Source organism: Aythya marila (genome assembly GCF_965140915.1).
Source record: "Aythya marila genome assembly, chromosome: 1".
Lineage (NCBI taxonomy): Eukaryota > Metazoa > Chordata > Aves > Anseriformes > Anatidae > Aythya > Aythya marila.
This window is the reverse complement of record NC_139042.1, coordinates 90,777,630-90,802,515: the sequence shown is the minus strand read 5'-3', so window position 1 is coordinate 90,802,515 and position 24,886 is coordinate 90,777,630. Positions and strand designations below refer to the sequence as shown.

The 24,886-nt window shown below is 38.7% G+C and overlaps 1 protein-coding gene across 15 annotated transcripts in view; it reads right to left on the bottom strand.

The window, feature by feature from the left end:
- KDM6A (lysine demethylase 6A) overlaps positions 1-24,886 on the bottom strand; it is a 152,639-nt gene that overhangs the window by 111,561 nt on the left and 16,192 nt on the right. For all 15 annotated transcript variants that reach the window (XR_014316996.1, XM_082754203.1, XM_082754210.1 and 12 more), the window contains exon 3: positions 7,898-8,006. Coding sequence is in view for 14 of the 15 variants with exons in the window: in XM_082754203.1 (XP_082610329.1) it covers positions 7,898-8,006 (109 nt within the window). In the remaining variant the exon portion in view is untranslated. The remainder of the gene's footprint in view (positions 1-7,897; positions 8,007-24,886) is intronic.

The following is a 24,886-nucleotide window of genomic DNA, read 5'->3' as shown; positions in this document are numbered from 1 at the left end:
AATCTAAAGGCTTCCCAGGAAAAAATTAAAAATTCTCATTTAAAACATAGAGATAATAAGAAGGACAAATCAGATCTTTAAATATTAGAGATCTCTAAATAAAACTGGCTTTGCAAGTAGTAAGATTTTCACAAATGTGAACTTTATGAATACTAGGAATACAGGGAAAATGTTGAAAGGAATCCAAATTTACTGGAACAGGAAAGTTAAATTAAGCATCTAAGAACTTCTGCCACATGCCACTTACAACGAGCCTTAAAAATCCATTAAAACTAATCTAGGGCTACAAAATACCAAAATGAAATGAATACTTTGAAATCACTCTTAAGCACAACAGAATTCAGCAGACAATCTTCTGATTAGGAGCTTATTATTAAGCTTTTCAAATCCAGAAGTTCACCACTGAAATTCTTAAACCTCTGGAACTGCTGGAGTTTAAACATATAGAAACTTCTTTTTTCACAGCATGCAAAACCCTTGTTCGTTCTTCATTCTCAACTCCATTCATAACATCACCTTGTCAACCACAGAAAATTCTCTTAAACACAAAACTGAGAAATCATATTCAGACACCGAAAACAATACCCAGGCAAGTGTCTCAATAACTCCTACAAAAGTGGTTCCTGGTAGCCTACCTCCATCCTTTTGCCCAGTATTTCATTACTTATCAAATCAAGCTAGCACTGTTTCAATCAACTTTACTCTCCAAAACCTAGCAATTTTACATTACTTGCCTATCAGATGATCCTTGTGCCTAGGTTCTGGAAAATCCTGCGGCATACTGAGTGGCAGACACAGCATTTGCCAATCCACCCTGAATAAGGGGCTTGTTTGCCCCAACGGTATATGTAGGTTTTCAGAGCAATCAGAATCACCTATATGGCTTGATGCAAATAAAACAGTGTTTGGCTAAAATAGTTCTGAAAACAAAAGCATTATCTTTCTGCTGAAAGAATTAAAATTACACTGGACAGCAAGAAATCTCCTAAGCTACTCCACAATCTTACCTGCCTCTGCCACCAAATGCAGCACTGGCCCTCCATAAGTCTAAACAGCCACGCTCCACTGGCTCCCTCTTATTAAAAGACTTTCACAGCCACCCAGAGCCACCCGTTTGCAGCATCTACAGATACACATGGACAGAATGATACAGTCTTTTCTGATTCTCTCCCCAAGACTTGGCTTCTTCTCTTACTATGACTAGGGTCAATGGACATCTCACCATCATGCCAGGGATGATACCTGATGATGGCGATACTTTCCTGATTTGCTCCTGTTTAATTTCTTGATTTCACACAGAGGAAACAAAATACATTTTATACAATTACCATGTGTGTGGTTTCAGAATATTTTTTTTTAATCTCCTTAACTGCATAAGAGAATGGTAAAGCTTCACAAATTACAGAATTGCATCAGTAAAGCAAGATGAAAATGGGGATCAAGAACTGCCTGAATGACATCCTTCTACTTGTCATTTCTAGCACACCCAATCACAAATCACAGTCAAAGAACATCTTTTATTGCCTACTCTGATGATACCTGAAAATGTAAGAGGCCTTTGAAAGTGATGCAAACATGGAACTCCAAGTATTTTGGTGCCAAAGTAAGGGTAAAGTGAACTAGATACTGACACCATCTAGTGGCACCTTGCAAGGCTAAATGTGACCACCATGTATTTTTGGCTTAGTAAGCTTCAAAAAGTTACATGCAAGCTTGAAGTTGATGACATACACCTGAGAAGAGAACCTGAACAACCCAAAGCTCCATAGTCTTCTGTGAAAAATGGCCTTTTTCTTAAATACATTTTTCTTGTTGTCAATTTTTAAACAAGAACAATTCCTAGTGCTCATCTAGTGTGAAAATAAATGGTAACAGAAAATTAGCTGAAGAACAGCACAAGGGAAGCAAAGAGAAGGTACATGTATTGTTTTAAATCTGACAACTCGTTCACGAAAAATAAATGTTCATTAAACACCTGGGAGCCATTTGCAGGTTATGGAAACAGCTGATGACATTGTGCAAGGATTTCTCCACAATAGTGCTTTATCCTAGCAATGTGAATGCTGCTGGGCCCCAGAATTAAGAACATCAAAAGTTGAGGAAATTCCAAGGTTGAGTCAATGATTTTTAAAAAAGAAAAAAAAAAAAAAGGTGTGGAAGTTAGAGCAGCAAAACACGGCTCAGGTCTTTTGTTCTAAGGCCTCAGGGAAGAGGTTGTTCCCAGCTTCCTCCAGAGATTTGTGCTTAAAGTACCAAAAAGATGTGATCAAAGAAGCCTAAAGCATGTCTTCCTTTTTAACACAGAATGAACATGAACATACAAAGGCAACTCAATCATACATTTACAAAAGAAAAAAATAGCAGAAAGTCCTCTCAGTAATGTTATTAACAAATGCACATCCCTATGTGGAAATATAATGCAGTGGCATGCTGGTGGGAAACCTGACGTCCCATGATCTTACTCAGCTATTCACACAGGAAACTAAGTGCTAAATGTGCAAGACAAATGAGTTACTTATGACAAAGTTTGCTATTACACAAATCTTTTAGATAATGAATGGCATCCAGTTTAGCATATATGTAGTGGAAAAAAATAAGATCTTTAAAAATTGAGAATGTCAGTGGAGGAACACAATAGAACCACACGTAGGAATATGTTCAAAGAACATATTCCACAAAATGGTTTTTGACAAATAAGCATTAAAACACTTCCCAAAATGAAAAAACAAAAACAAAAACAAACAAACAAAAAAAAAAACAACAGTCAAAAGCATGGAAATATGGCCCAGTTATATTCTTTAATAAGAATCCTCTACTGCTAATAAAAAACAACACCACATTCACAAAACAGAAACCAAATTTATAAAGAGCACTGTTGTCTTGTAAGCTTAGGAGAATATTCTTACTACTTTCTACAGGAATTTCGTGTGACAGTTTCAATTGCCTGAAATTCAACACCATCCTGAAGATGATATAAACAGCTCTAAATAGAAGCAACCCAATTTCAGGCAATTATTAACAATTACAAGCAACAGAAGAAAAAAAAATCACAAATATAATCTCAATTTGAAACACAGCCACCTCTTCCTCAGCTCATTCAGCTGCTCGCCTACTTAAACTCCATTCCAGTTCTTCCAGGACTCATCGGTAAAAGCCAGCCCAGCAGCAAGGCAGCAGCAATCTGCACAATCCTATCTGTGCTGGGAACTTCTCTCTCACATTTATAAGATCATGCCTACTACTCGATTACCTCTGAACTCAGCACACTGAAATGGCTCCCACTGACAGTACTTTTCCTTTAAAGTTCTGATAGCCTACAACATTAACCACTATAGAAAAAATAAAAAATAATAATAATAAAAAAAACACTACAAAGCTTGAATTGTAAGCATAGAGGAAAACATGCACATTGTTGAAATTGGGATTTATTCTTGCAACCACGCTGCTTTACATAAGAACAGTGAAAGTGTTTAATAAATGAGTGGGGAATATTCTACACATTGGTAAAAATTCCCTTGAACTAAGCAATACTGTCTTACAAATTACTTAGAATATTTTACACTAGTACTTCTGACAACACAGTCACTATCCACAAATAAAATTATTAAAATTACACTGACATAATACATCACGCTTGAATACAGCAGTAAGAATTATTTCAGTGCAGTATTTATTGCACTTTAGTAACTGCAATGTGAATAACAGCATTTTTTTTCCCATTTAACTCATTAATTGCATTATCTACTTCTACTTTCAAGAACTTTATTCAGGGAGCAGAAATTCAAGGTGGCCAATAATAAAAGTATGCCTGCACTTGTGCACCTGATAACTGTGCTCCAAGTCACAGGCTGGAATACAGTTGATGTATATGAACCTTCTACAAAATAGATGCAAAGACCCCCAAGGAAAACACAGATGATGTCAGAGCTCACGAGCTCAAACAGATTTCAACCACAACTAAAACCTCCAAGATCACTGCCTACAGTCTGTATTCCTTATGAAAACCAGAGTCATGGAAAAAGGAAAAAGAAAAAAAGAAAAAAAAAAAAAAAAACACAACAAAACATCTCCAAATACTGATGTAACACCACCTTCCTGTAAGACTAATTCTAGTTATAAATAAATAAATAAATAAATAAATAATACATAAATAAAGCCCAGCCCACCCAAGGAATGCAGCTGCCAACAAAGATGCCAGGTATATGCTATAGTCTTAACTGGATTCGCAGTGTTGCCTGGGTCCACGAGCCTACATGACCACTCAGCCTCCTCTGACAAAACCCGAGGCTGAGGTTTCACATTCTGGGGCAATTGCATCACTTCTGCTAGGTAATTTTTCAGTTGGACCAGTTCCCCACACAGCTGCACATTCAGCTGTGCCTGCACAAAGCAGAGAGCGGCAACACGCGGGTGGGTGATGCCACTGAAGACATGCCCAGGGAACAATGGGTATGGAAGCTTCAAACAACTATCAAACAACCAGTGAACAGTTGTCTAGTTTTAAAAAGAAAAAGGAAAAAAAAAAAAAGACATCAGATTAGAGTTACAAGAACAGGAAGTTGTCGTTGGGAGGAATGAACGTTCTCGTTTTGGGAACACTTGAAGCCAAATCCTGACCCGTGATGATCAGGAAGACAAATGGTGGGCACAGAAAGCACCTTGGAACATGCTTGCTGAACTGAATCCATCTGCCCTGATTATCACTGTCTGAACATACGAGTCAGTAGCTCACAGTATTTCAAAATCAGCCCAAGGTTGATGCCTTGACTATATCACCTTCTCCTAACGACATCTGAGTGACATTAACAGGACAACTCAATTCCATGGGTGTAGAGAAAATCCCTTAGGTAACAACAGCAACTCAAATACGCTGCATTTTAGGATAAGTACAAGCTGTAGACCAGCTTCAGGAGTTTTAAATGCTATGAAAAAAAACATCTTGATGCTCTAGTCTGACATCAGACATAATACAGAGAGAGAATGAACAACATCCAGTAATTTCTGATGCAAACTCACAACTTTTTGTTAGAGACTATTTGTTTTGTTTTGTTTTTAAATGAAAAAGCATATTATACCTGAAATTAGGTGGCTACAATCAATGGAAAACATAACGTACATTGAGAAATTACTACAACATTTAATAGGTTTCAGTTAAAAATGCAAAAACATATGCTAGCTGTACTTAGGCTTCAGTAAGGCATCTGCCACCACCTTATTCTGCATTCCAAGTCAGCCTGCTCCTGATACTCCACTCCCTGTGCGCACAGTGCCAGGATAGTGCTTGCCCTGTTACTTCCAGTAATGACATGCAGTAACCTGCCATCAATCTTTCTCAGGGTCCCTCTTTTCCAGAACTAGTCCTAATTCTTATCCAGAAGTGACCCACAGGTCTTTGCTACTACACACGTGAGAAGTTCCTGGCAACCTGAAAATACTAATGTGCACAGAATACACCTGAGTGATCCATGTTTGTGAACAAAGTTAACAGAGAGAGACCAAACCAGAACAAAATTTAAACATGAAGCTCTTAACAGATCTCTACCAACCTGGCATTGCTTAAAGTTGACCACTTTTTGTACTTTTGCAGTCAATTAACAATTTAGTTCTACTTAGCACAAACTATACTGCCAACATTTATAAATGAAGAACACTATGACATTTGCCTTTAATAAAGACACACCTTCCTACATTACATGCACAAGTGTATACATTTATTAAAAGTAGTTAATAAAATAACTAACAGGCTTCCAAGGGGAAAAGAGTTGCTTAGCATTAGTCATACTACTCGTGATATTTTATTAATTACATCCTTCATCAACTTCTCCACAGCTTTATCCAAGACTAATTTCAGACTAGACACATTGTAGTTCTGAAGGGCCTGCTGCAGCATTGTACAGTTCTGGAACTTCAAGACTTAAAAATCTGATTAGTCAGGGAGTGCATTCCTGAACTCCCTTTACTTTTCAGATCTCAAGTATTTAAAAAATTAACCATAATTGCAGTTAGCATGTTTGATAATTAAGAGCAACAGAATTTAAACTTACAGATGGAACAAAGTTATTCGCGCTTTAAATTTAAGATGCAATGCAACAGCACTCTAGTTCTTTCAGACTGAAAAGCTGAAATAGAGAATACTTTTTTTTTGTGCCATGAATAATACTTTTACAGTCATTGGTACTGAATGTCAACAGCTCCTGTGAACAAGAACGTGTCCCTCAATGAAATCAAAAAACCTTCACCTTCCCTGAGCCACTGCTGTATTTCTCATCTATCAAAATTCCTTTGATACATCGTTTCCTCTACTTCCTCCACTATATCATTTGTTTGAATATACCACCTTTTTTTCCTTAATCCAAGTATTTCACTACTAACAAAGTTTTCTCACTTTCTGAGACTTCATGATTTAGATGTGACTTTAAAGCAACATCTAAGAAAATACCAGTATGTTAATACAAGTTTTTATGTCTAAATGTTTCTTATGCACATGCTTGCGTATAGTTCTGCCTAACTGGTATATCTAATAAGCCATTCTGCAGTCACATCATGCAGAGTTGTATTAGGCTGATCAGAAACAACAGTGTAAGTTATTTGCAGAGGGAGTGGCAGAATTTTCTTACGTAATTTTTTAAAAGTTTAAAATGCATGAAATGAGACCACTCTTCAGGAAACTCTATAGGCAGCATGCCACAACGCTCCCTTCAGGTTTTGCCATGCCTGCGGAATCTGAAACATCCATGGTTATGTTACATTACACCCACTAGACAGGGCGTAGTAGGTACAAGCTGTGGGTATGAAGGGCTCCCCGATGTATTCAGTAGAAAAAGGTGGACAATAATGATTACACAAAGCTTTCTAAATTTACATACTGGAAATTCCTCCCTAGCAGTAACAAATTGAAACATCTGTCACCTAAAAAAGGCAAGATAGGCTTCCAGGAACCCTAACTCACACAGTTTTACAGTAGACACAGACTTTTGGCTCATCTAAACACTCCACAACCACTGGAAGGAGTCAGCTATCAGACACAGGCTGACAGCGAGCACGCAATCAATGGGCAACAGGACAAGCTAAAGATGTAGCCCCACGCCTCAGGCAGCAACACAGCAGGGTACCTTTCGAATCAACACCTCTACCAAAAAAGCAGTCTACTGACCCATATACGGCAAAGCACAAATGTACATTAAGTTATATGTTCAGGGGCTGAAACGATGGCAAAAAGCTTTTAATAATTTAAAAGCCTGAAGAAACAGACCTAAGATAATAACATGTCCCTCCAGAAAACCCACGCACCCATTCTCCCACTCCGTCTTTAAAACAGACCTTGAAAACACATCAAGTGCTGGTTTTTGCTTTTAAATTAGCATTTTCAGCCTAGTCTTACCCATTGAGATTGTGGACAAACATGAAGGCCAAATGCAAGGCCAATTTAGGACAGGTGCTCACTCTACACATCTGTGTCTTTACAGCACTGTTAGCTTCTGCTGTTCCCATCTTTCCCACCCCAAAAAAGAATCCTTCATGGGTACGAATTCAACACTTTGTAGTCATATAGTAACCCAGAAAAATAAAGCAAGCAGCATGGTATATAATAAACTACATGAACTTCATATTCTCACCTGCATCAGCAGCATATTATGCTTTTGGTGGTGTGTTTTTTTCTTTTTTTTTTTTCCCCCAATTAAAATTTAATTTTAAAAAAAAAGCTCGGGAAGTTAGAATACAACTGTGCTTTCATAAAGACATCATCAGTCTTACTCTGTTATAGGCTTTGAAATATAATACAAGCCAAGAATGTAGTGAGTTATCCAAATGTTTTTGATTCTATTTTATCACCTACATCAAATGACAATCCCCCAAAGATATTTACCAGAAATACTAAAAAATAAAAAGCACTTACCTTTTGGATAATCTTCCAATAAGAGGTTGAAGTGACCTAACTGACAAAAGAAATCAGACTCGACCTTTCCTTCAGCTTTCAAAATTAGCGATTCATAGCAGCGAACAGCCTGGGAAAAATAAATACAAGGGTTTCAGAATACTGTTTTTAACTAAAGCAAATAATACATTTTCTGAGAAGTAACAGAATTGTTTCTCTCCAATGGAAGAAGTCTACACTCTAAGTACCTTATAGTTAGCATTACTTCTTGAAGAAGAAATGAAATATTACAACAGTTTTTTGAAGTTCATGATTTTAGTACAAACTGATAGTACAGAGAAAACTGAAGTTTTCTCTGGTTTATCTGTTGACTCCAGAAATATGTGATTTCCCAAACACAAAACAAAATGATAATTATTTAAAAATAAAAAAATAAATGTTATTTCATTCATTTTTTCCAATCTGCAAGAAAGAATCCCCTCTAAACTATTTTATTCCCATTGCGTTTTTCTTCTGAAGGATTCGCATTTCATTATACCAATCATTCCATTAGTTTTTACTAAGCTGCCACACAGCTTCACAGCTGAAGCTGAATACAGCACCTCAACATACTTGGGCAATTCACATAGCTTAGCATGTATTTCCCAAATACCTAACTCTTCACATACCTCTGTCATGTCACAAAGTGTACTCTTTACTACCCTCCACTTACTACACACTCACTGTAGACTGAGTTCAAGTTAGAAACCTGAACTCAAATAACTTTACTTTGAGAGAACTTGCCCTAGAAGTTTGTAAGCAGCACACACAACTGAAGCATATTCAGTGCTTTTTTAATAGACCGATGAACTAGTGTCTTCTATTCATCACAATAGTCACAATCTTTAACCTCTGATATTCTTATCTCATGACCCTGACAGGCTGGGAAAAAAAATTAAAAAAAAAAAAAAAAAATCAAATTTTCCCAACTTTTTGAACTTCCAGATTATTGATTTTCAACATCCCAGCCATTAAAGTGAAGTAGTTGGACAAACTTAAACAGGAGGGAGAGTCCTTTGAGCTGGCAGAAGACTTCACTGCTCTCAAAAGCTCCAGCTGGCTAGTCCCTGGTTTCCAACAACTCACGGTTTGACTATATTTCAAATTTGGTTGCAATTACCAACTGCTTGATTGCAATTTATTACAGAAACCTTAATATTTAGTCTAAAATGACAATTTGTTAAGTCATTTAATTAAAACTGTAAATAACGGGGGGGACATGTCAATCTATCCTGTAGTTCAATTTCTAATATAGTCAGTTTGGCCGTATTTGTGATTTACTTTATGCACGCTTATATTAATGCTCAAAATGAGAAATATCATCAAAACATGGAACAGTTAAACACCAGTGGAGAATACAAATCACTGATCTGATCTGTATTTTAATGTGTTGTTTTTACCTTGCTATGCCAGTTTTAACATTATTTTTCCAAAGTGAAAGCTATGAGATAGGTCTCACTGCACTCCATGGACAAATAGCCACCTAAGTGATTGGATGAGTGGTTCTTGGTCGTAGCCTTCTTTTATGTCTGTTTTCAAAAACAGAAGTTCTGGCTGATAAAGACAAAGTTATGCTGCTGCAGAACTGTAGCAAAATGGATCACATCTATATTAAATTTATTAGGTGTGTGTATGGTATTGAAACAACATGATAAATTCATTTAAATTACATATTTCAAACTGTAGGTATTTGGCCATATTCTCAAGACATTAAATTGAGAAATGCAGATGCCTTATATATATATATTATATATATATATATTATATATATAAAATTGGTGCAGAATTTTTCATTAATGCTGCAAGTTTTGACTCACCAAACTACATTGAAAAGACAGATTTTGCTGACAGTTAATCAAAAGCTACTACTCCTTTAATTTCATTCCCACCCCCCTATAAATACTTCTCCAAGTCAGCCAACTCACAATCTAAAGAAAATTAACCCTGGAATCAGAACCAAAGCATACAAGCTTAAAGTGAATTTCTTAAAATTGTTGTGTGTGTTTGAGCCAACTCTCAGCATTCAGGCTAATCCACTGAAAGCACTGCCATCTGTAAATGTTTTAGTGCGTTATCTTGCTTTTTGTGACTTGATTCCTCTCCCACCTTTTGGTGTCATCTCTGGATTTGTACAAACCTAGCACAATCCTTGCTGGTGCCTCTAACGTTACTGTCATGGACAGAATTTGCAGATAGGCCTCCCATTTTCTGATGAAACACTGTACCTGCTGGAGCTGAAGAGAATGCTCACACTACAACATTTTTTGATATTAACATTGTCTTCTACAATTCAGTCACTGCTCAGAGCACAGGGAAGCTGCTACCACAACTGGCAGCTTGAACGATTCGTTGGAGAGGAAACTTGGGGGTATTTTATTTCTTTAACTAGACAGGTACAGGTATTTAAGGGGAACTTAACTTAATGAACAAATATAACAGCATTTTTCCATACAGCATCTTCAAGGAAGTTATAAATCATATGCACTTAGACAGCTAGGCATCCAGGGACCCTGAACATTCCCCCGTCTCTTTTTAAGTAAATCCTCATTAAAAGATGCATCTGTAGTCCCGTACAAAGCAGGGACACAATGAGCTACGTCCAAGTCTTTCCCAGAACTCTGACCAACTCTCAGCAAGGCACATTTTCCCTTTGTCTTTGAACACACTCTGCAGACCCAGCTAACCCATCCTACAAACGCTGCTGCCAGCAGCAGGCAAGGCTTGGCCGCCACAGCTGCACACCAGAGCTGGTACTGAAGGGGAAGTTAACTGCTGGAGCAATCCAGGCGTGCCATCAGCTGGTCTCCAACCGAGAAGGAGTGCTGGAGTGCTGTCAGGAAAGCACTTACACTTGAGCACACTCCTTTTTGGGCCAGTTATTTCACGTGACTGAACGGTCTTCTAGCATGTTCTAACCCAATGAAACAGAAACCAAAAGCAAAAGCACTCCTTGCTTTACACCTCTCCCTACCAGCCAAAGGCGGATCCACCTAGACACACTGATCTGGCCAACTTCACTCTGGGTTGAGAAACTTTCTTCCCCACCAGACCCTTCCATTAACATCTTTAGAAAGGAACAGGTATTTTGCTGCAGAGGTGAGAGATGGCTGCTGTTGGCTGCATGACAGATGCAAAGTGTTTTGAAGAGGGAGGTCACTGCTACCTGTGCTGCGATCGGAAGGTCTCACCTCACTAGGTCTGGACCTGCAAAGGCCATCTCTGACACCACTTGTGCAAGCGATTTAAAACATCCTGATGCACCCAGAACTCTAAGAAAGCTACAAATGAAATAACTAAAAACAAAACTCGGATGTCTAAGTACTGTTATAAATACACACCATGCAGGGAAATAAGTACACCCAATGGAGCTTGAGAATTGCTAGCATTGACAAATTAACAAGGAGGAGAAAGACCCTGAAACGGACAGGAAGATTGCTACACAGCATCGTCCACTTCCTTCCCTTTGTTCAAGGCCGCATGAAGATAAAAGGGAAACCTGAAGAATTTAAAAACTTGGCAAAACAATCACCAGCAGCTGCCTCGCAGCATGGCAACTGGAGCAGAAGCAGGAAACGAACGCAGGAATGGCTTCAGGAAAAGAAGCTACTGCTTAGGAGATAAAAATTAAATAAATGTACAATAATACCCATGTCGCCTGCCACCTGCTTGATTAAAAGCAAACTTAAGTAACACACCACTGCCAACACTTCTAACAAGATAGTTACAAAATGCTTCTTATGGCTTCAGAGCCAGTTACGGGGGAAATTCTGATCTGGCAAATTCAACGATCAATTCCAAATCCAAGTTTAAATACAACACGGTGAAAGAGAAACAAAACAACTTATTTTTATGCATTTATCAACCAGGAAAAAGCTCACAAAACATTCCTATGTGTTTATAATAGAGAAAAAAATCACTATCATTTAAAAAATAAAAAAAAAAGCACTACCAAACCCCTGTGTGTTCACTATCTATCTATTAGTACAACCAGAAAGGAGTTGGAACAGTTTTTCCCTCTTTTGCAAGAACTTTTCATTAAGTTTCTGTGGAGTGCTTAACTAAATATGCTACTTCCCCCCCCCACGCCCTTTTCCATAGGACAAAAAAAAAAAAAAAAAGCTTATTTTGGCTATTAAGACCATGATTTCTTTTCATGAAGAAAGACTGCAGAGTTGGGAATACACTATAAGGAAAAAAAAATCCAATGGATAAAAACAGAATTCAAAAGTATTTTACACAAGAGCCACTGATACATACATCCTACAGATCTACTTGGTAAAGAAGAACATAGGGCAATGTTATTTCTGCATCATCTAATGCATAGAAAAAAATGTTTTCAAATTTGGTTGCAATTATTTGTATTTTGCAGCACGAATTCAAACTCCCGTTCAACAGCTTTAAGGGCAGAGGGGGATGGAATAGCACAGCTTTGTTGTTTATAAGATGATGTAATGATGTCCTTCCTTACTCTCCATGAGTGCAATTGGCTAAGATGGCAGTAGCAGGACTAAATGACTAAACATAGCGAAATGTAAATTATTCATCTTTTAATACATTAATGGCATGAAAATGGAAGAGTGCACTGATACAGCAATTTTTTTTTTTTACTTAGAACTGAAAAAGCCACAGAAAGCCAAAAACTGCATCAACTGTTCAAGACAAAGCAGGCAACAATGCAAAACGACAAATTCAAATACCCAAAACGTTACTAGAGCCTTCAAGACCAGAATACAAAAATACTAAACATCATTTATATGTGCATGAAACAAACAAACAGTTCCTGCTTTATTCTTGCTTCTCTAGGAATAAATAATCTGAACGTACAGGCTTTGCAGGCAGGTAATGAGAACTAGAAGCATGAAAAAATTGCAGGAGAAAAAATTAAGAGACACCAGTGGACTCTTCACAAATGGAAGACTACACTAATGCTTAGAAATGAAATGTTAATTAGCTCTTAAGGGATATTTTAACCTTCTGGAAAACAAAGTAATTCTGTAGACAGTGCTGGATACTGGAGCGACGATCAGTCTCCTGCCAGTCGGTCTGAGGGCCATCGTCAGACCAGGAAAGCAGGCATCGATGGATGTGCTGGGCCCATTCTCCCCACCTCAGTCTCAGAAGTGGGTATTCTGAAAGGCTGCTCCCTCCATTCTTCTTCCATGCCACAGGTCACTGCAATGCACTCTGTTTTCACACAACTATGCCAGCTACCATCCCAATCTCTTGACTTTGTTCTAGTTCCTGCTCTGCAACAACAGAAGTCTACCTTCAAGGCTACCTTCAGCTAAGCAAAGAGAAAAAAGAGTAGCCTGAATTCTTCACAAGTTAAACTATTTCCCCCCCCCCCCCCCCATCAATGACTGCCTGGATAAACATCAACTCCTGAGCTATTGATGACTTAAAAGAATACTTCATATACTTCCCCTAAGAAAAGCATACAATTCATATTTGATGAAAGGTAACCTATATTAATTCAGCATATCTGCCACTAAAGGATCTCCTTCTGTGTGGCTGGCACAGTACTCTCAACTTCCCTTACTTTCATACTCAGTATTAATTCCCAGCAGAGCTTTCAAGACTTCTTTATATACTCTCTCTCTCTGTGAGGCTCATATTGTGTTCTAAATAAAGTTTCTCTCTCATGTTAACACAAGTTTGCTCTCGTTGTGTTTCAAACATGGGCCATATTATACAACTGCCTCTAAAGCACCGCGTGCTGGACACAAACGTGCTCATGCCCAAATTTGCTTAGGCCTCAAGGAGAAAAAAAAAAACACAAATAGAGCTCCTTGGTCTTTTTTTTTATTATTATTATTATTTTAGCAAAAATTTCCCTAATATATTTGAATGTCAGGAAGTTAATTCTAACCTACTAGCAATACTAAGATCATCAGAAGCCCTTGTAGTTTTTTCAGGGACAGTAAGAAGTTTACAGCAATGGAAACTGATCCTCTCCGCACGTGATTTCTCAAGAGATGCATCACCAGCTTTGGCCAATTTATTTTCCCCTGGCTACCACTCCATGAACTGGCTCACAAGAATAAACACTGCAAGCAAGAAAGAAGAACAAGCAGTTACGTGTTAGCTACATGCAGAACTCGGTACCAATTAAGTTTCTTAAAAAGCCACTGCTGCAGTCTAGAACTTTTCTATGCTAAGCCATCATTTGAAAAAAAGTATTTGTTACAAGGGTAACTTTCAGTAGAATGTGGAAGTTGAAGAGAGAGGAGATGAAGAAGCAAATGGGCAAAAGTATGATCAAGGCTGCTGAATGTACAAGTGAAAATTAACATAAAAACTATCTGAAAGGTAAATGTCACAGACAGAAAATGTTGTAGAGTGAAAGAAGCACACCATCACGGTAAGAAACAAACAGTAAAATAAAAAAACAATTTAGAAACCTACTGCAGAGAAATACTATCACGAAAACAAGTGCTACAATCAGATGGAGAAAAGGAGACACTAGGAACTCAGAAATACTTCTTCCTGAAGCCAATTATCATTGAAAAATGGGAGGTAATACTTCATGAAAAGCACAGAACTGCAGAGCAGCATACAAAATAGCAGATATGTAAATCAATGGCAAGTGGAGAAAAGTGACTTTTGTAGCAGAGTGGGGAAAAACAAACTTGCCATCATCAGATCAAGACCACTGGGTATTAACCCCAGCATCTTTGAGTGCTTTCTGCCACAGGTGTAAGCTCAAGCACGGGCTTCTCTAAGGGAATATGGGAAGCTCAGTGGTTTTCAGCTGACGGTGTGCATAACTAAGGGCACTTTGATGGATAATTAGTTGTCTGAAGTTAATGTAGTGAATCACCCTGCATTAATTCTGAGATCACCTTTAGGATCCAAACCCCTGCTATTTGTTTTAAATAGAGTGAGATGTACTTACAAATGTATAAATTTATGTATGTATGAATGTACACACACACATAATTATACAGGAAATTAAAACAGATTCTGAACGGCCAGTGAACAAAATGTTCTCTATCCTGTACTTGGAAAACATTTCATAATCTGGAGACCCAAGAGATATGACAAATATTGTATGGAATTTCATCATGCCAAATCCTGCATTCTATTTTTATATAGATAAACGTGTTTTTTTTTTTTAATGTTATTTTTTTAAGCAAGCAGTAGATTTTTCACAGGCAATTGAAATGGCTGATTTTTACCAGAGAATATAGACAGATTTTTTTTGTTATTCTCACCACAGTAATTATGTTTTGAGTTGGATTTCAGCACCTGAATTTTGCAACTGTTCTAGCGCTAATGAATAGTTCACTACACAATAAAGTTTTATACTAATTAATTTGATTTTATTCTAGCAATTCGGAACTATACTCAACACAGGACATCACAACCGAGATGTGAGGACACGACCCTTCAGTTAACTCCAACAGACAACCTTATCATTTTGAAAATGTTAAACCAGTTGTATCTGGCAAGCTAAAAATCTTCATAGAGATTTTATTGAGATATCAAACATCCAAACATCAACTAAATCGTGTTACTGATCTCATTGTGTAAATAACTTTGGAAATAAAATTAAATCAACGTGGGGGAGAAGACCAACTAAATAAAACCAGAGTTTGCCTTAACAGCTGCCTGGTTTACTTAAGAAAAAAAGTTTACAATTTAACTGTTATTCATGCAGAAAACTGCTGATCTGGACAGAAATCTTGGGAAACACAACAGTGACTATCAGCTATCACACACAAAGCAGACAATTAAGAAGTGAATAAAAATGCTTGAAAAAAGTTATGAAAAAAAGTATTGAAAAGAGAACAAGAACAATGTACATACACGTCCATAAGAAATAGTCTACAAAGACTGACAGAAATAATGAGCAAATGCTTAGTTTCAGATTGAACAGAATAATTTTTCAGTGTTGTTGTTTAAATTCACGGTTATGCAGATATGCAGCTACCATAAAAATATTAAAAACTGGCAATTGCTCTGCTCTGTTAAACTTGCACAGTCTAAAATTCAGCTCCAAAGGGGTCCAAGCATCAGAGGTGGCTCAATTTTCCGAGCTCAGCATTATTGGTAGCCTAGTCTGGAAATACTAGGAAAAGAGGATTTAGTTTGGAAGGTAAGAGACAAAAATGGGACAGAAGCTGTTTATGAAGAAAACTTAAGAACTGATGTTAACGGGATGGGAAATAGGGAATTTTCAGGTACCTTTCAAGTTAGCCTAGCCAGTATACTAATAACAGCTCCCTGCAAAGCCTCCTTTTAATTGTATCACTGAAATCTCACATGCGGGTACCTCTCTCCATATCATCTTCTCCTTTTTCCACAACCATTCATATATATTCATTCCTCCGCTGCCTGCTTAATTATGCTTAGACAGTGAGGAAGCTACTCAACTGTAAATGTCAGCAACACTGGAATATAACCAAACGTGCATGAAAACCAGCTTGCATAGGAAAATGTTTTGGAGAAGAACTTCAGGCCCAGTCACCTTGAAAAGCACCACAGTAATTCCCATGAAGAGCTGCAGCTCCTCACTGCTAATGCCTGCAAATGCCCGCCCTAATCCCTCACCTTTCCCACCTTCTGCGGTATTCTGAGCTGCGAGCAATTAGAGCAGGAGGGATACAGCCTCTGACAGAGTCACACAACTAATAAGCAGCCCTGCTACTGGATGGAGGGGCTGCCGTGCCTCATTCAAGGCAAGCAATAGCATCTGCTTGTGCCAGGCAGCAATGCGGGGCGTGGGGGGAGCGCTCGCACAGATTTCAGGGTGATGACAGCAACTCAAACGTTCCTCGGGAACCTGCCAGAGCCCCCTGAGAAGGGAAACTTTGTACTGAATTTCCACAGGCAACACATCCTGAAGAATCCAGTAACCACAGACTGAATGGCCACGCAGGCTGTCAATGGAGACTGGCTTCATTAACGGTTATATGAACGGGGCACAAGGCCTCCTTCCAGGATGATGCTTCCCGAGCCCTACCAAATTTGCTGTTTGACATGGAGATGGATACTGACAAACACAAGTGGAAAAACATGCATACATCAAGCTCCATACTGCTTCTTTATGTGTTTTCAGAGGTGCTACTGGACTAGAAAATAGAGGCGGCTTTTACAGGACACAGCTTCTAATAAATACAGCAGCCCAGCAAACAATTCTACTATCACGGGGTTAAAAAAAATGCTCAGAAACTTCACACATATCCAATAAACACCCAATAAACCCGCTCATCTAGGACATGAAAGACCAAAATTCAGGACTTTGTCCAATTTAAAACAAAGACTTTAAATTGAGTGGTCAGTGCTCATGGCAAGTGCCTTAAATACCAGTTTCCAGAGTCAACCCCACTGTTAGGCCAGCAATCACCACAACGATTCACAGTAGGAGAGAGGCAGAATGACACAGACTAAGCTCCTATTTATGTACAGAGGACTCAACTCTACCTATCGTTTCCTAACCCACCAGGAGTGTATAACCCTGTGAAGGCAAGGTGGATTTTGTGATTAATGAAAATAATATTACACATACACAAACAAGACTGCAATCCTTTAGAGGAAAGCCCTGAGGAGTTTGGGGCCATCTCACCATCTATCTTGGCTGAACACTAACAAACCTAGCCTGAATTACAATTTCCTCTCAATTTCATCATGCTGCTGTTCCTTCCAACAGCAGGATTTACAAACGTTCTTTTCTACCGTGTCCAGCTAGAAAAAGTACAATAACCCCTTTCTCTTGGGCCTAACCTGGACAGCTTACTGCACGATGCTGCAATACTCGTGGATAAGAAGCCACCAACTCAAACCATATTGGCAACAGCACTGGGTAACAAGGGATTCTACAAACAGTTACACTTGAGTCCTTATAAATTTAGTAATATTTAAAAAGCTGTATTCAAAACCAATCTTAACAGTATAGGTTAATAATTTTTGAAATGACTGGAAACAGAAATAGCATCCTTATCTCCAAACCATGACCAACTACACAATTTTATGAATGTATCACAAAGTTACCTCAAAGGTAAGCATATCAGGAAAAACAACACAAAAGTAACACACCCCCAATCCTCCAAACCAGCTAAACTTCTCTAAAATATATATATATATATATTTTTTTTTTTTTTGCAAAGTTTACAGGTAGTTGACTGCCCTTACTGTTGATTACATTTGCCTGTCCCAAGCTATAACGACCACCTTAGCTCCTAAAAACGACTATTTGTAGACTTCTTAAAAATGAACATTTGCACAAGGTAGGTGGAATTCCCCTGTACAGAAAGCAAATCTTTAACTTGATGTTTACCTTGTGTTGTACCCATGCTGACTTTTAGAACAACTGCATCAGTATCTCTAAGCACTGAAAACAATGCTTGTTTCTCACACCTGGGGAGAAAATTCAAAATTCTTTGACAATAATCTAACAGAAAGCATTTTATAAACCCACTGAGGTGTGAGCTCCATCACCAGAGATTTGAAATGGGATAAAGCATTCCAAAATGGTGTGCAGTTCAGCATTTGATGTCAGAAAGTTCAAATGCTATTACCACCATTCATAAACCAGTATGTTTATGTGACTCATACATAAAATACATTAGGAAGATCAAGACATTATTGTATGCTTGCATTTAAAATTAAATGATGACAGAAATAAGTGAGTGATATGTATTTCAGACATTTATTGACAAGCTTCTCCTTTTTATGGATGTATTATATTCAACTGGATTTACTCCACAAAGGATTTAGTATTTTGTTAAGTTAAGAAGTTGACACTTCAATTGAAGCTGCAAAGATTCAGGCCTTTAGCTGGCGAAGGACCAATTCCTGCACTGTTTATGGCAGCAGACATCAGCAATTTCACGTATACATTAATTCCAAAGTCTTAGAAGGAACTTCAGGATCTTTACAGGAAAAATAGTTTCTGAAATGCAAAAAAAATCAGATGGCAAAACCACCAACATATGACCCAGGCCGTAAAGTCTCTAAATTTTTTTTGTTGTTGTTAAAAAGACAGCTCTTTAAATTGAGAGTGAATATAACTGAGCACTGAAGAAATAAAGTAAAAGCCTTGAATGCAAAAAGTATATTAACAGTATTGAAAACATTAAAAGGTTGACTGTCTTCTATCATTCCTGCTTTTTTTAGATTTGGATGAATGGGCTATATCCGTGTCTCCCAGTTAACTGTCACTAAAGTAATCTGTTTGCCTGATGATGAAATTCTTCAAAGAATCTCTGCTCTTGCATTTGAAGGACTCAGTGGCCGGAGCACAGATCTTTGCACTGCCAAAAACACTAGCCTGAGAACTTAAGTCAGCTGTAATGCTCTTCGGCGTGAGACAATCTTATTTCCACAGAAGACTGGATTTTTTTTCCAGCACTGGTCCCAACAGGTGGAACTACTCATTGTTAGTAAAAGCACGTCACCAGCTCTAGATATATGGAAAGGTGCACACACTTTTAAATATGCCTTCATTAATATATATTAACACCAACATATGCTGTACAAGAACTGCTGTGAAAACAGTAAGTCATCATGAAAAGGACATTCCCCCAGAGAGGGAAACAGAAAACAAAATGAGAATCTATGAGGTAAAGATGACAGAATGCAGCACTGGCTGAAGTTCTCCAAAGAGCAACACTGGGCAGTCACAGGAGCAGCAAATGAGAGCTCAGGCAAAACAAGGAGATCACCAACCCAACATGCAAGAGAGAATGCGTGAACTGCAGCAAGATGAAACCTCAGTCAGAGGGGAATGGCAGGGAAGGACAGCAGACAGATCCCAGTTTTCTCAAAGAAGCCCTGAAAACCACCACTTTCTTCACTGCCATCATGCCATCCCTACTCCGCCTGGCAGCACAGCAGTTTTCCTGCTACTCCTCACCAAACGCAGAGCGTCTCCACATACACATCCCTTCAATCATGCCAGTCGCTCAAAGAACAAGTGATTAACCCTCTGCTGAGATCATGTGGGGAGGATGAAAAATACAAAGATGACAGTTTAAGGATGTTTAAAAACAGTTTAAAATGCATCAAATCTAAATGTCTTCTCAAGAAATAACGAAGGGCAAAGAGTCACATGCAAGTCAGTTCCAAGTGTCTACCTTTTTAATTTTTTTTACTTAAAAACGTTGACTGTAGGACAAAAGACTCATTTTATAGAGTTCTCTGAAATAATGGATTCATTTATGTCCAAAAAAGCACAGAACTGTCATTCAGGAACACCTGTGGCCCATGCTGTGCAAGCAACAGGAGGTGTGTAAGGTTTACACTTGAGCTTGTGAACATGAATCACACTTGCACATGCAAGAGGGATTGTTTATGTTGTCTTTAGGTCACAAATGGAGAATTGGCATCTCACGAGGTCCACACAGCTATGCTATATTGAGAACGTGGCTTGCAGGGGAAAAACTGCTAACCGGTGAAGCCCGTGCCATTGCTCAGTGTGGGGAAAGGCTGCGACTGCTCTCCACTCCTCGGCCAGCTAGCACCAAACAGCTGGAGGAGAAGCAGCTCTCCTGGCCCACGCGGCCAGGGTCAGGCAGCGCCGACTGGGGCCAGTTTTTGTTCATTTTATTTCTCATCTCCAGATGTAAAGATTAGGCTGCCAACTTCCTACTAGGCCCCCTCACACCCAGGAAACCTAAAAGGAGCAGAACCCCAACTCCATTTCTCCTTATTGCCCTAACATTTAACAGCACGGTTATACAGCTGCACGAGACCACCAGGTGCAGCAGGCATAAATACATTTGTCAAGATATATTCCTTCTGTGCAGTAATGGAATGGGAGTAGAGACTCTGGATCACAGTTTCCTGCACTAGTTTCACATACAGTCCAACACAGTTTCATTTTTTCTGTGGGTCACATGAAGCTCCACCGAAAATCCATTCTCACAGGTATTTAATAGTGTCCCAGAAACACGAGACACAACATAACATTACAGATTTTTACCTCTGAAGTGCACTGCTCGGTGGCAGCCTATCATTATCTCTGCAATCTGCAGTGACACGGTAGCGGCCTTTGGACTGAATTTACAGTATTACCTTAGGTCCATCAGCTATAAATGAGGTGAGGATGTTACAACTTAGAAGTACACCTATCAGAATGTCACAGGCACATTTTGCAAAGGTAAACCTAGGGGGCATGTAGCTGTACAACTGTACGCAACCATACAAGATCCTGAACTTTGCAACGGGCTTATAAAAATCGTCACAAAACTTAAGTACATTAATTATTGGATTATAATGCAACAAAGCAAGATGAGTACATGCTGCCAACACAAAGCAGATAAAGACAAAAAAAAAAAAGCATACGCAATTCTGGAATTCACCAGATGATAAATTTCCAAAGATAAAATGAGACAAGCATGCCAAGTCTGACCAGCCCAACACCCTGTCTCCATGTTCACTGCAACAGCACATGTACTAAAATAGCAATAATAAAGGATTAGCACAGCCTTTTGTTTCTTATTCAGGAATGTGTATTCATGAAAAGGAAGAAGCCAGCGTGTAACATTTTCTTTAATACTTTCCCAGGCTGCAGCAGTGTAATATCAGGAACTTCCAGCACACAGGTGGTACAGCTGTTCTTAACACCTCTTAATGGATTTTCCTTCCATTTTGTCCCACTATTTTTTTAAACCATGTCCAATCATTTAACACTAACAACATACAGCAGCAAGCAGTTCCTCTGTTTTACTGCAAGGACCCATCTTCCATTTGTTCTGAGTTTGCTTCCTTGTAGTTTCACTTACTGCTCCAAAGCTCTTGGGGTACAAGAGATGGGAACAACCTATTCTGAAGGCAGAAATAGCAGCAGCACCTCAGCTATCTACAGATTAAAGAAGGATCCTAAGATTCAGAAAACTAGGATCTTGCACAGCATTTAAATGGAAGCAGAAGTGTCCAAACTGAATTACTACTTTTAAGATGGGGACATTTCACAAATGTAATGAGATCTGTGACACAACTGCCTGCAACATGAAGGGGTAGGCTTCAAAAGCAGCTGGAAACTCTCATGTAAACCTACATATTCTTTGTGTTCTCTCTAAAAGCCTCTGCACAGGCTTTCTGAAAGCAATTTCTGAGTGTGACAGGCCAATACCAATTACGTACTATAAAGAGCTAAACTGAAAAAAGGGGCTTATGTCTTTCAGGCTCTTCTGGATTACAGTCTTTGGGAAAGCTTGGGTACATACAAGACTGAACTAACTTCTTCAGATTTTGAACTATGGCGTCGCTACTGTCCAGAGAAGAGGCAAATACATTGTCTTTAAGTGGAGAGTGTTAAATGCAGACCCAAAAACCACAGACAATATTTGAAACCTGGCCAGCCTCAACAATATAAATACATGTGGGATTCAGCATTTGGATTCTCTCTAGAGAATCTTGATTTGAAAATATTCATTAATGAAGGAATGCTTTTTTTTTTTTTTACCAGATTTTTTAATTTATTAAGAGCCAAGCCCACCTGTTGTGGTCTTTCAGATTATGTTTTGGTTTTAATTCTAGCATTACTTGAACAAGACAAGTACTAACACTGCAGGTATGTCAGTCTCTGCTAACATAACTGAAGCTTCCCAGCCTTATACAAACTAGCTTTGCTTTACACAAAGCTAACTGCTCTTCAAAGCACATTTGTGATACAATTTTCTTGGAGAAATTTTAGTTTAGCAACACCCAAAAAAGAAAAATGAAGGAGTAAAAGAGCATGAACATTCGCAGAATGTCATCACCATTACATGATCTGTGATGTGCTTCCAAAACTTTATGTAAAAACATCAAAAGTTTTTGAAGCAAGAAATTAAACAGCTATTCATAACTTTCTGTTAACAAGCAACTTACACAGAAGGAAAAAAAATGAGATATCACTTTTTAAGTAACTTCCAGTGTCTTTTGCCCGACATGCACTGCCACCCATAGCATGGTACCAACTGAATGAGCAGCTCTCATCTCAAGAGCTAACACTAAAATGCTACACGAAAAACAAGCATTCAGTAATCACAGCAGCTACATTAGAAAGGATATTTTTAAAAGTCTTATAATGCTAGGCTTCCTTCTCAAGTCTTCTAGAAGCACTCTGTTCCAAGTAATTGTTCACAGCATTTTTTCCCCAGACATTTCCCCCACTTGCATTCAAATGGGTAGAAGCACGGAGCCTGCTTTCTGCTGCATCATTCACCCAACTGGTAGGCTTCTAACTCCGACTTCTTTCCAAAATACCCATAAATAGCCCCTCTATCACCTATTGTATTGAAGTGTTCTTAGTTCTCAAAAAAGTGTCTGATAATTTTTCTCTCCAAAATAGAAATGTTTTCAACAAGATCAGAGGCACCCGATAAATGAAGAAACGGATCCAGCAAAATGCAGCGGTCAGTTGGATTCTGCTGTGATTTTTGTTCAGGACTCGGTACTTGATCAAGCAATTCACCCATTTATTACCCATTTTCGTTAACCCAAGTCTGAATCCCCGTGCTGTCTCTGCAGATCACTGGAACGGTATTTTAAATTTGAGTAGTGCTATTTTCAGTATTCACATCCTAATGCTACTGCTTGCTTTCACTATCAAAAAGCTATCGCCGTCTAAAGCTATACTTGTAGCATGATCTATCTATAATGAAAGCTACAGATAGCAATAAACTCCACGCAAGTAACGACAGTGATATCTGAAAATGCAATATTCCTGTTAAACAAAAACTGTAGCTCTAGGTCAGTGAAACAGGTTTTAATAGCGCCAAGCTAAGTATAAAACCACTCAGTGAAAAAGCCTTCGTCAATGAAATTTAACGCACAGTTGGTTAGCAAGTAGGATCTTGCATGAGGCCTTCCAGAACGATTAGAGCAACCAAATAACGTCCTGAAAACAGGAAATGCATGCAACCGCAGTCCTGTCCACAAAGATCTGACAGCAGTTACTGGGAAGCTGCTATTAGTACTCTAGCTGCGTAAGGGGTAGCTGTCCTCTACAGTCAAGGTATTAAGCAAAAAAAAATAAAATAAAAAAAGAGTTATGTTAGGTGTGATACTTTCCCTTGAGAAGTGTTGTCAGCCTGACTGCTGCTATGATCAAATGAAAAAACACTTAGGTGCCTCAAGAAAGCCACTATGATTTATTTAGCACTGCCACGCAGAGGCAGAAGCAATGCTCGGGGACACCTAAGCCACTGTGACCATCAGCAGTTGCCTACGACGAGGGTGACAAGCAACTCGCAAAGTTGGTGTGGGAGAGGTAAATCGCTGGGTATGAGGAAAAAAAAAAAAGTTCATGAAAAAGCAGAGCATACAGCCTTCCTGGTGGAAAGCAGCCTGAAACCTGAACCACATGAATGCCACGGGCAGCTCCTCTCCAGCTGCAGACAGTAGGAAAATGAGCACGCACATGTTACAGGCGTGGGAAGGAGGGGATGTCACTCAGTGAAGCCAGAGCTAAAGTTATGTCCATGGGTACAACAATTTCATTTCCCAGTTTCGAAAGTCTTGCTAGACCAGTCTGGAAGGACACAAAACACCACAGGGCAAAGTTAACTGCATAAACCAAGATTTTTGCTGTTAACACTGAATTTACAGGTGAGGGACAAAAGAAATAATCCTATTACAACAATCTAAGTATTCCAGAGAAACTGCATACAGCAAAGCTGTCACTAGTTAAAGGATACTATGTGATTCTCAAGCATCCATCCTCTCCCTTCCAAGAACTCAGCAATAGTTTCAACCGACTCATGAGTTGTGTATTCAATCCCCCCCCCAATGCTATGCTTGAATCAAAACATTTCCAGAACTCATTTACAACCCATGGCACTCGCCAACCCCATGACCTTACAAGCCAGATGCAACTAACTGGTCAGTTTATACCTGACATACAAGTTTGCAGGTGTGGCAAAAAAAAAAAAAAAAAAAAGTATCACATACTGCTCTGCTATAATAGGAAGTTTGCAATTTAGAATACAAAAAAAAGCCACTACAAGGTTTATTTCTTTGCCCCAGATTAGCATTACAAGC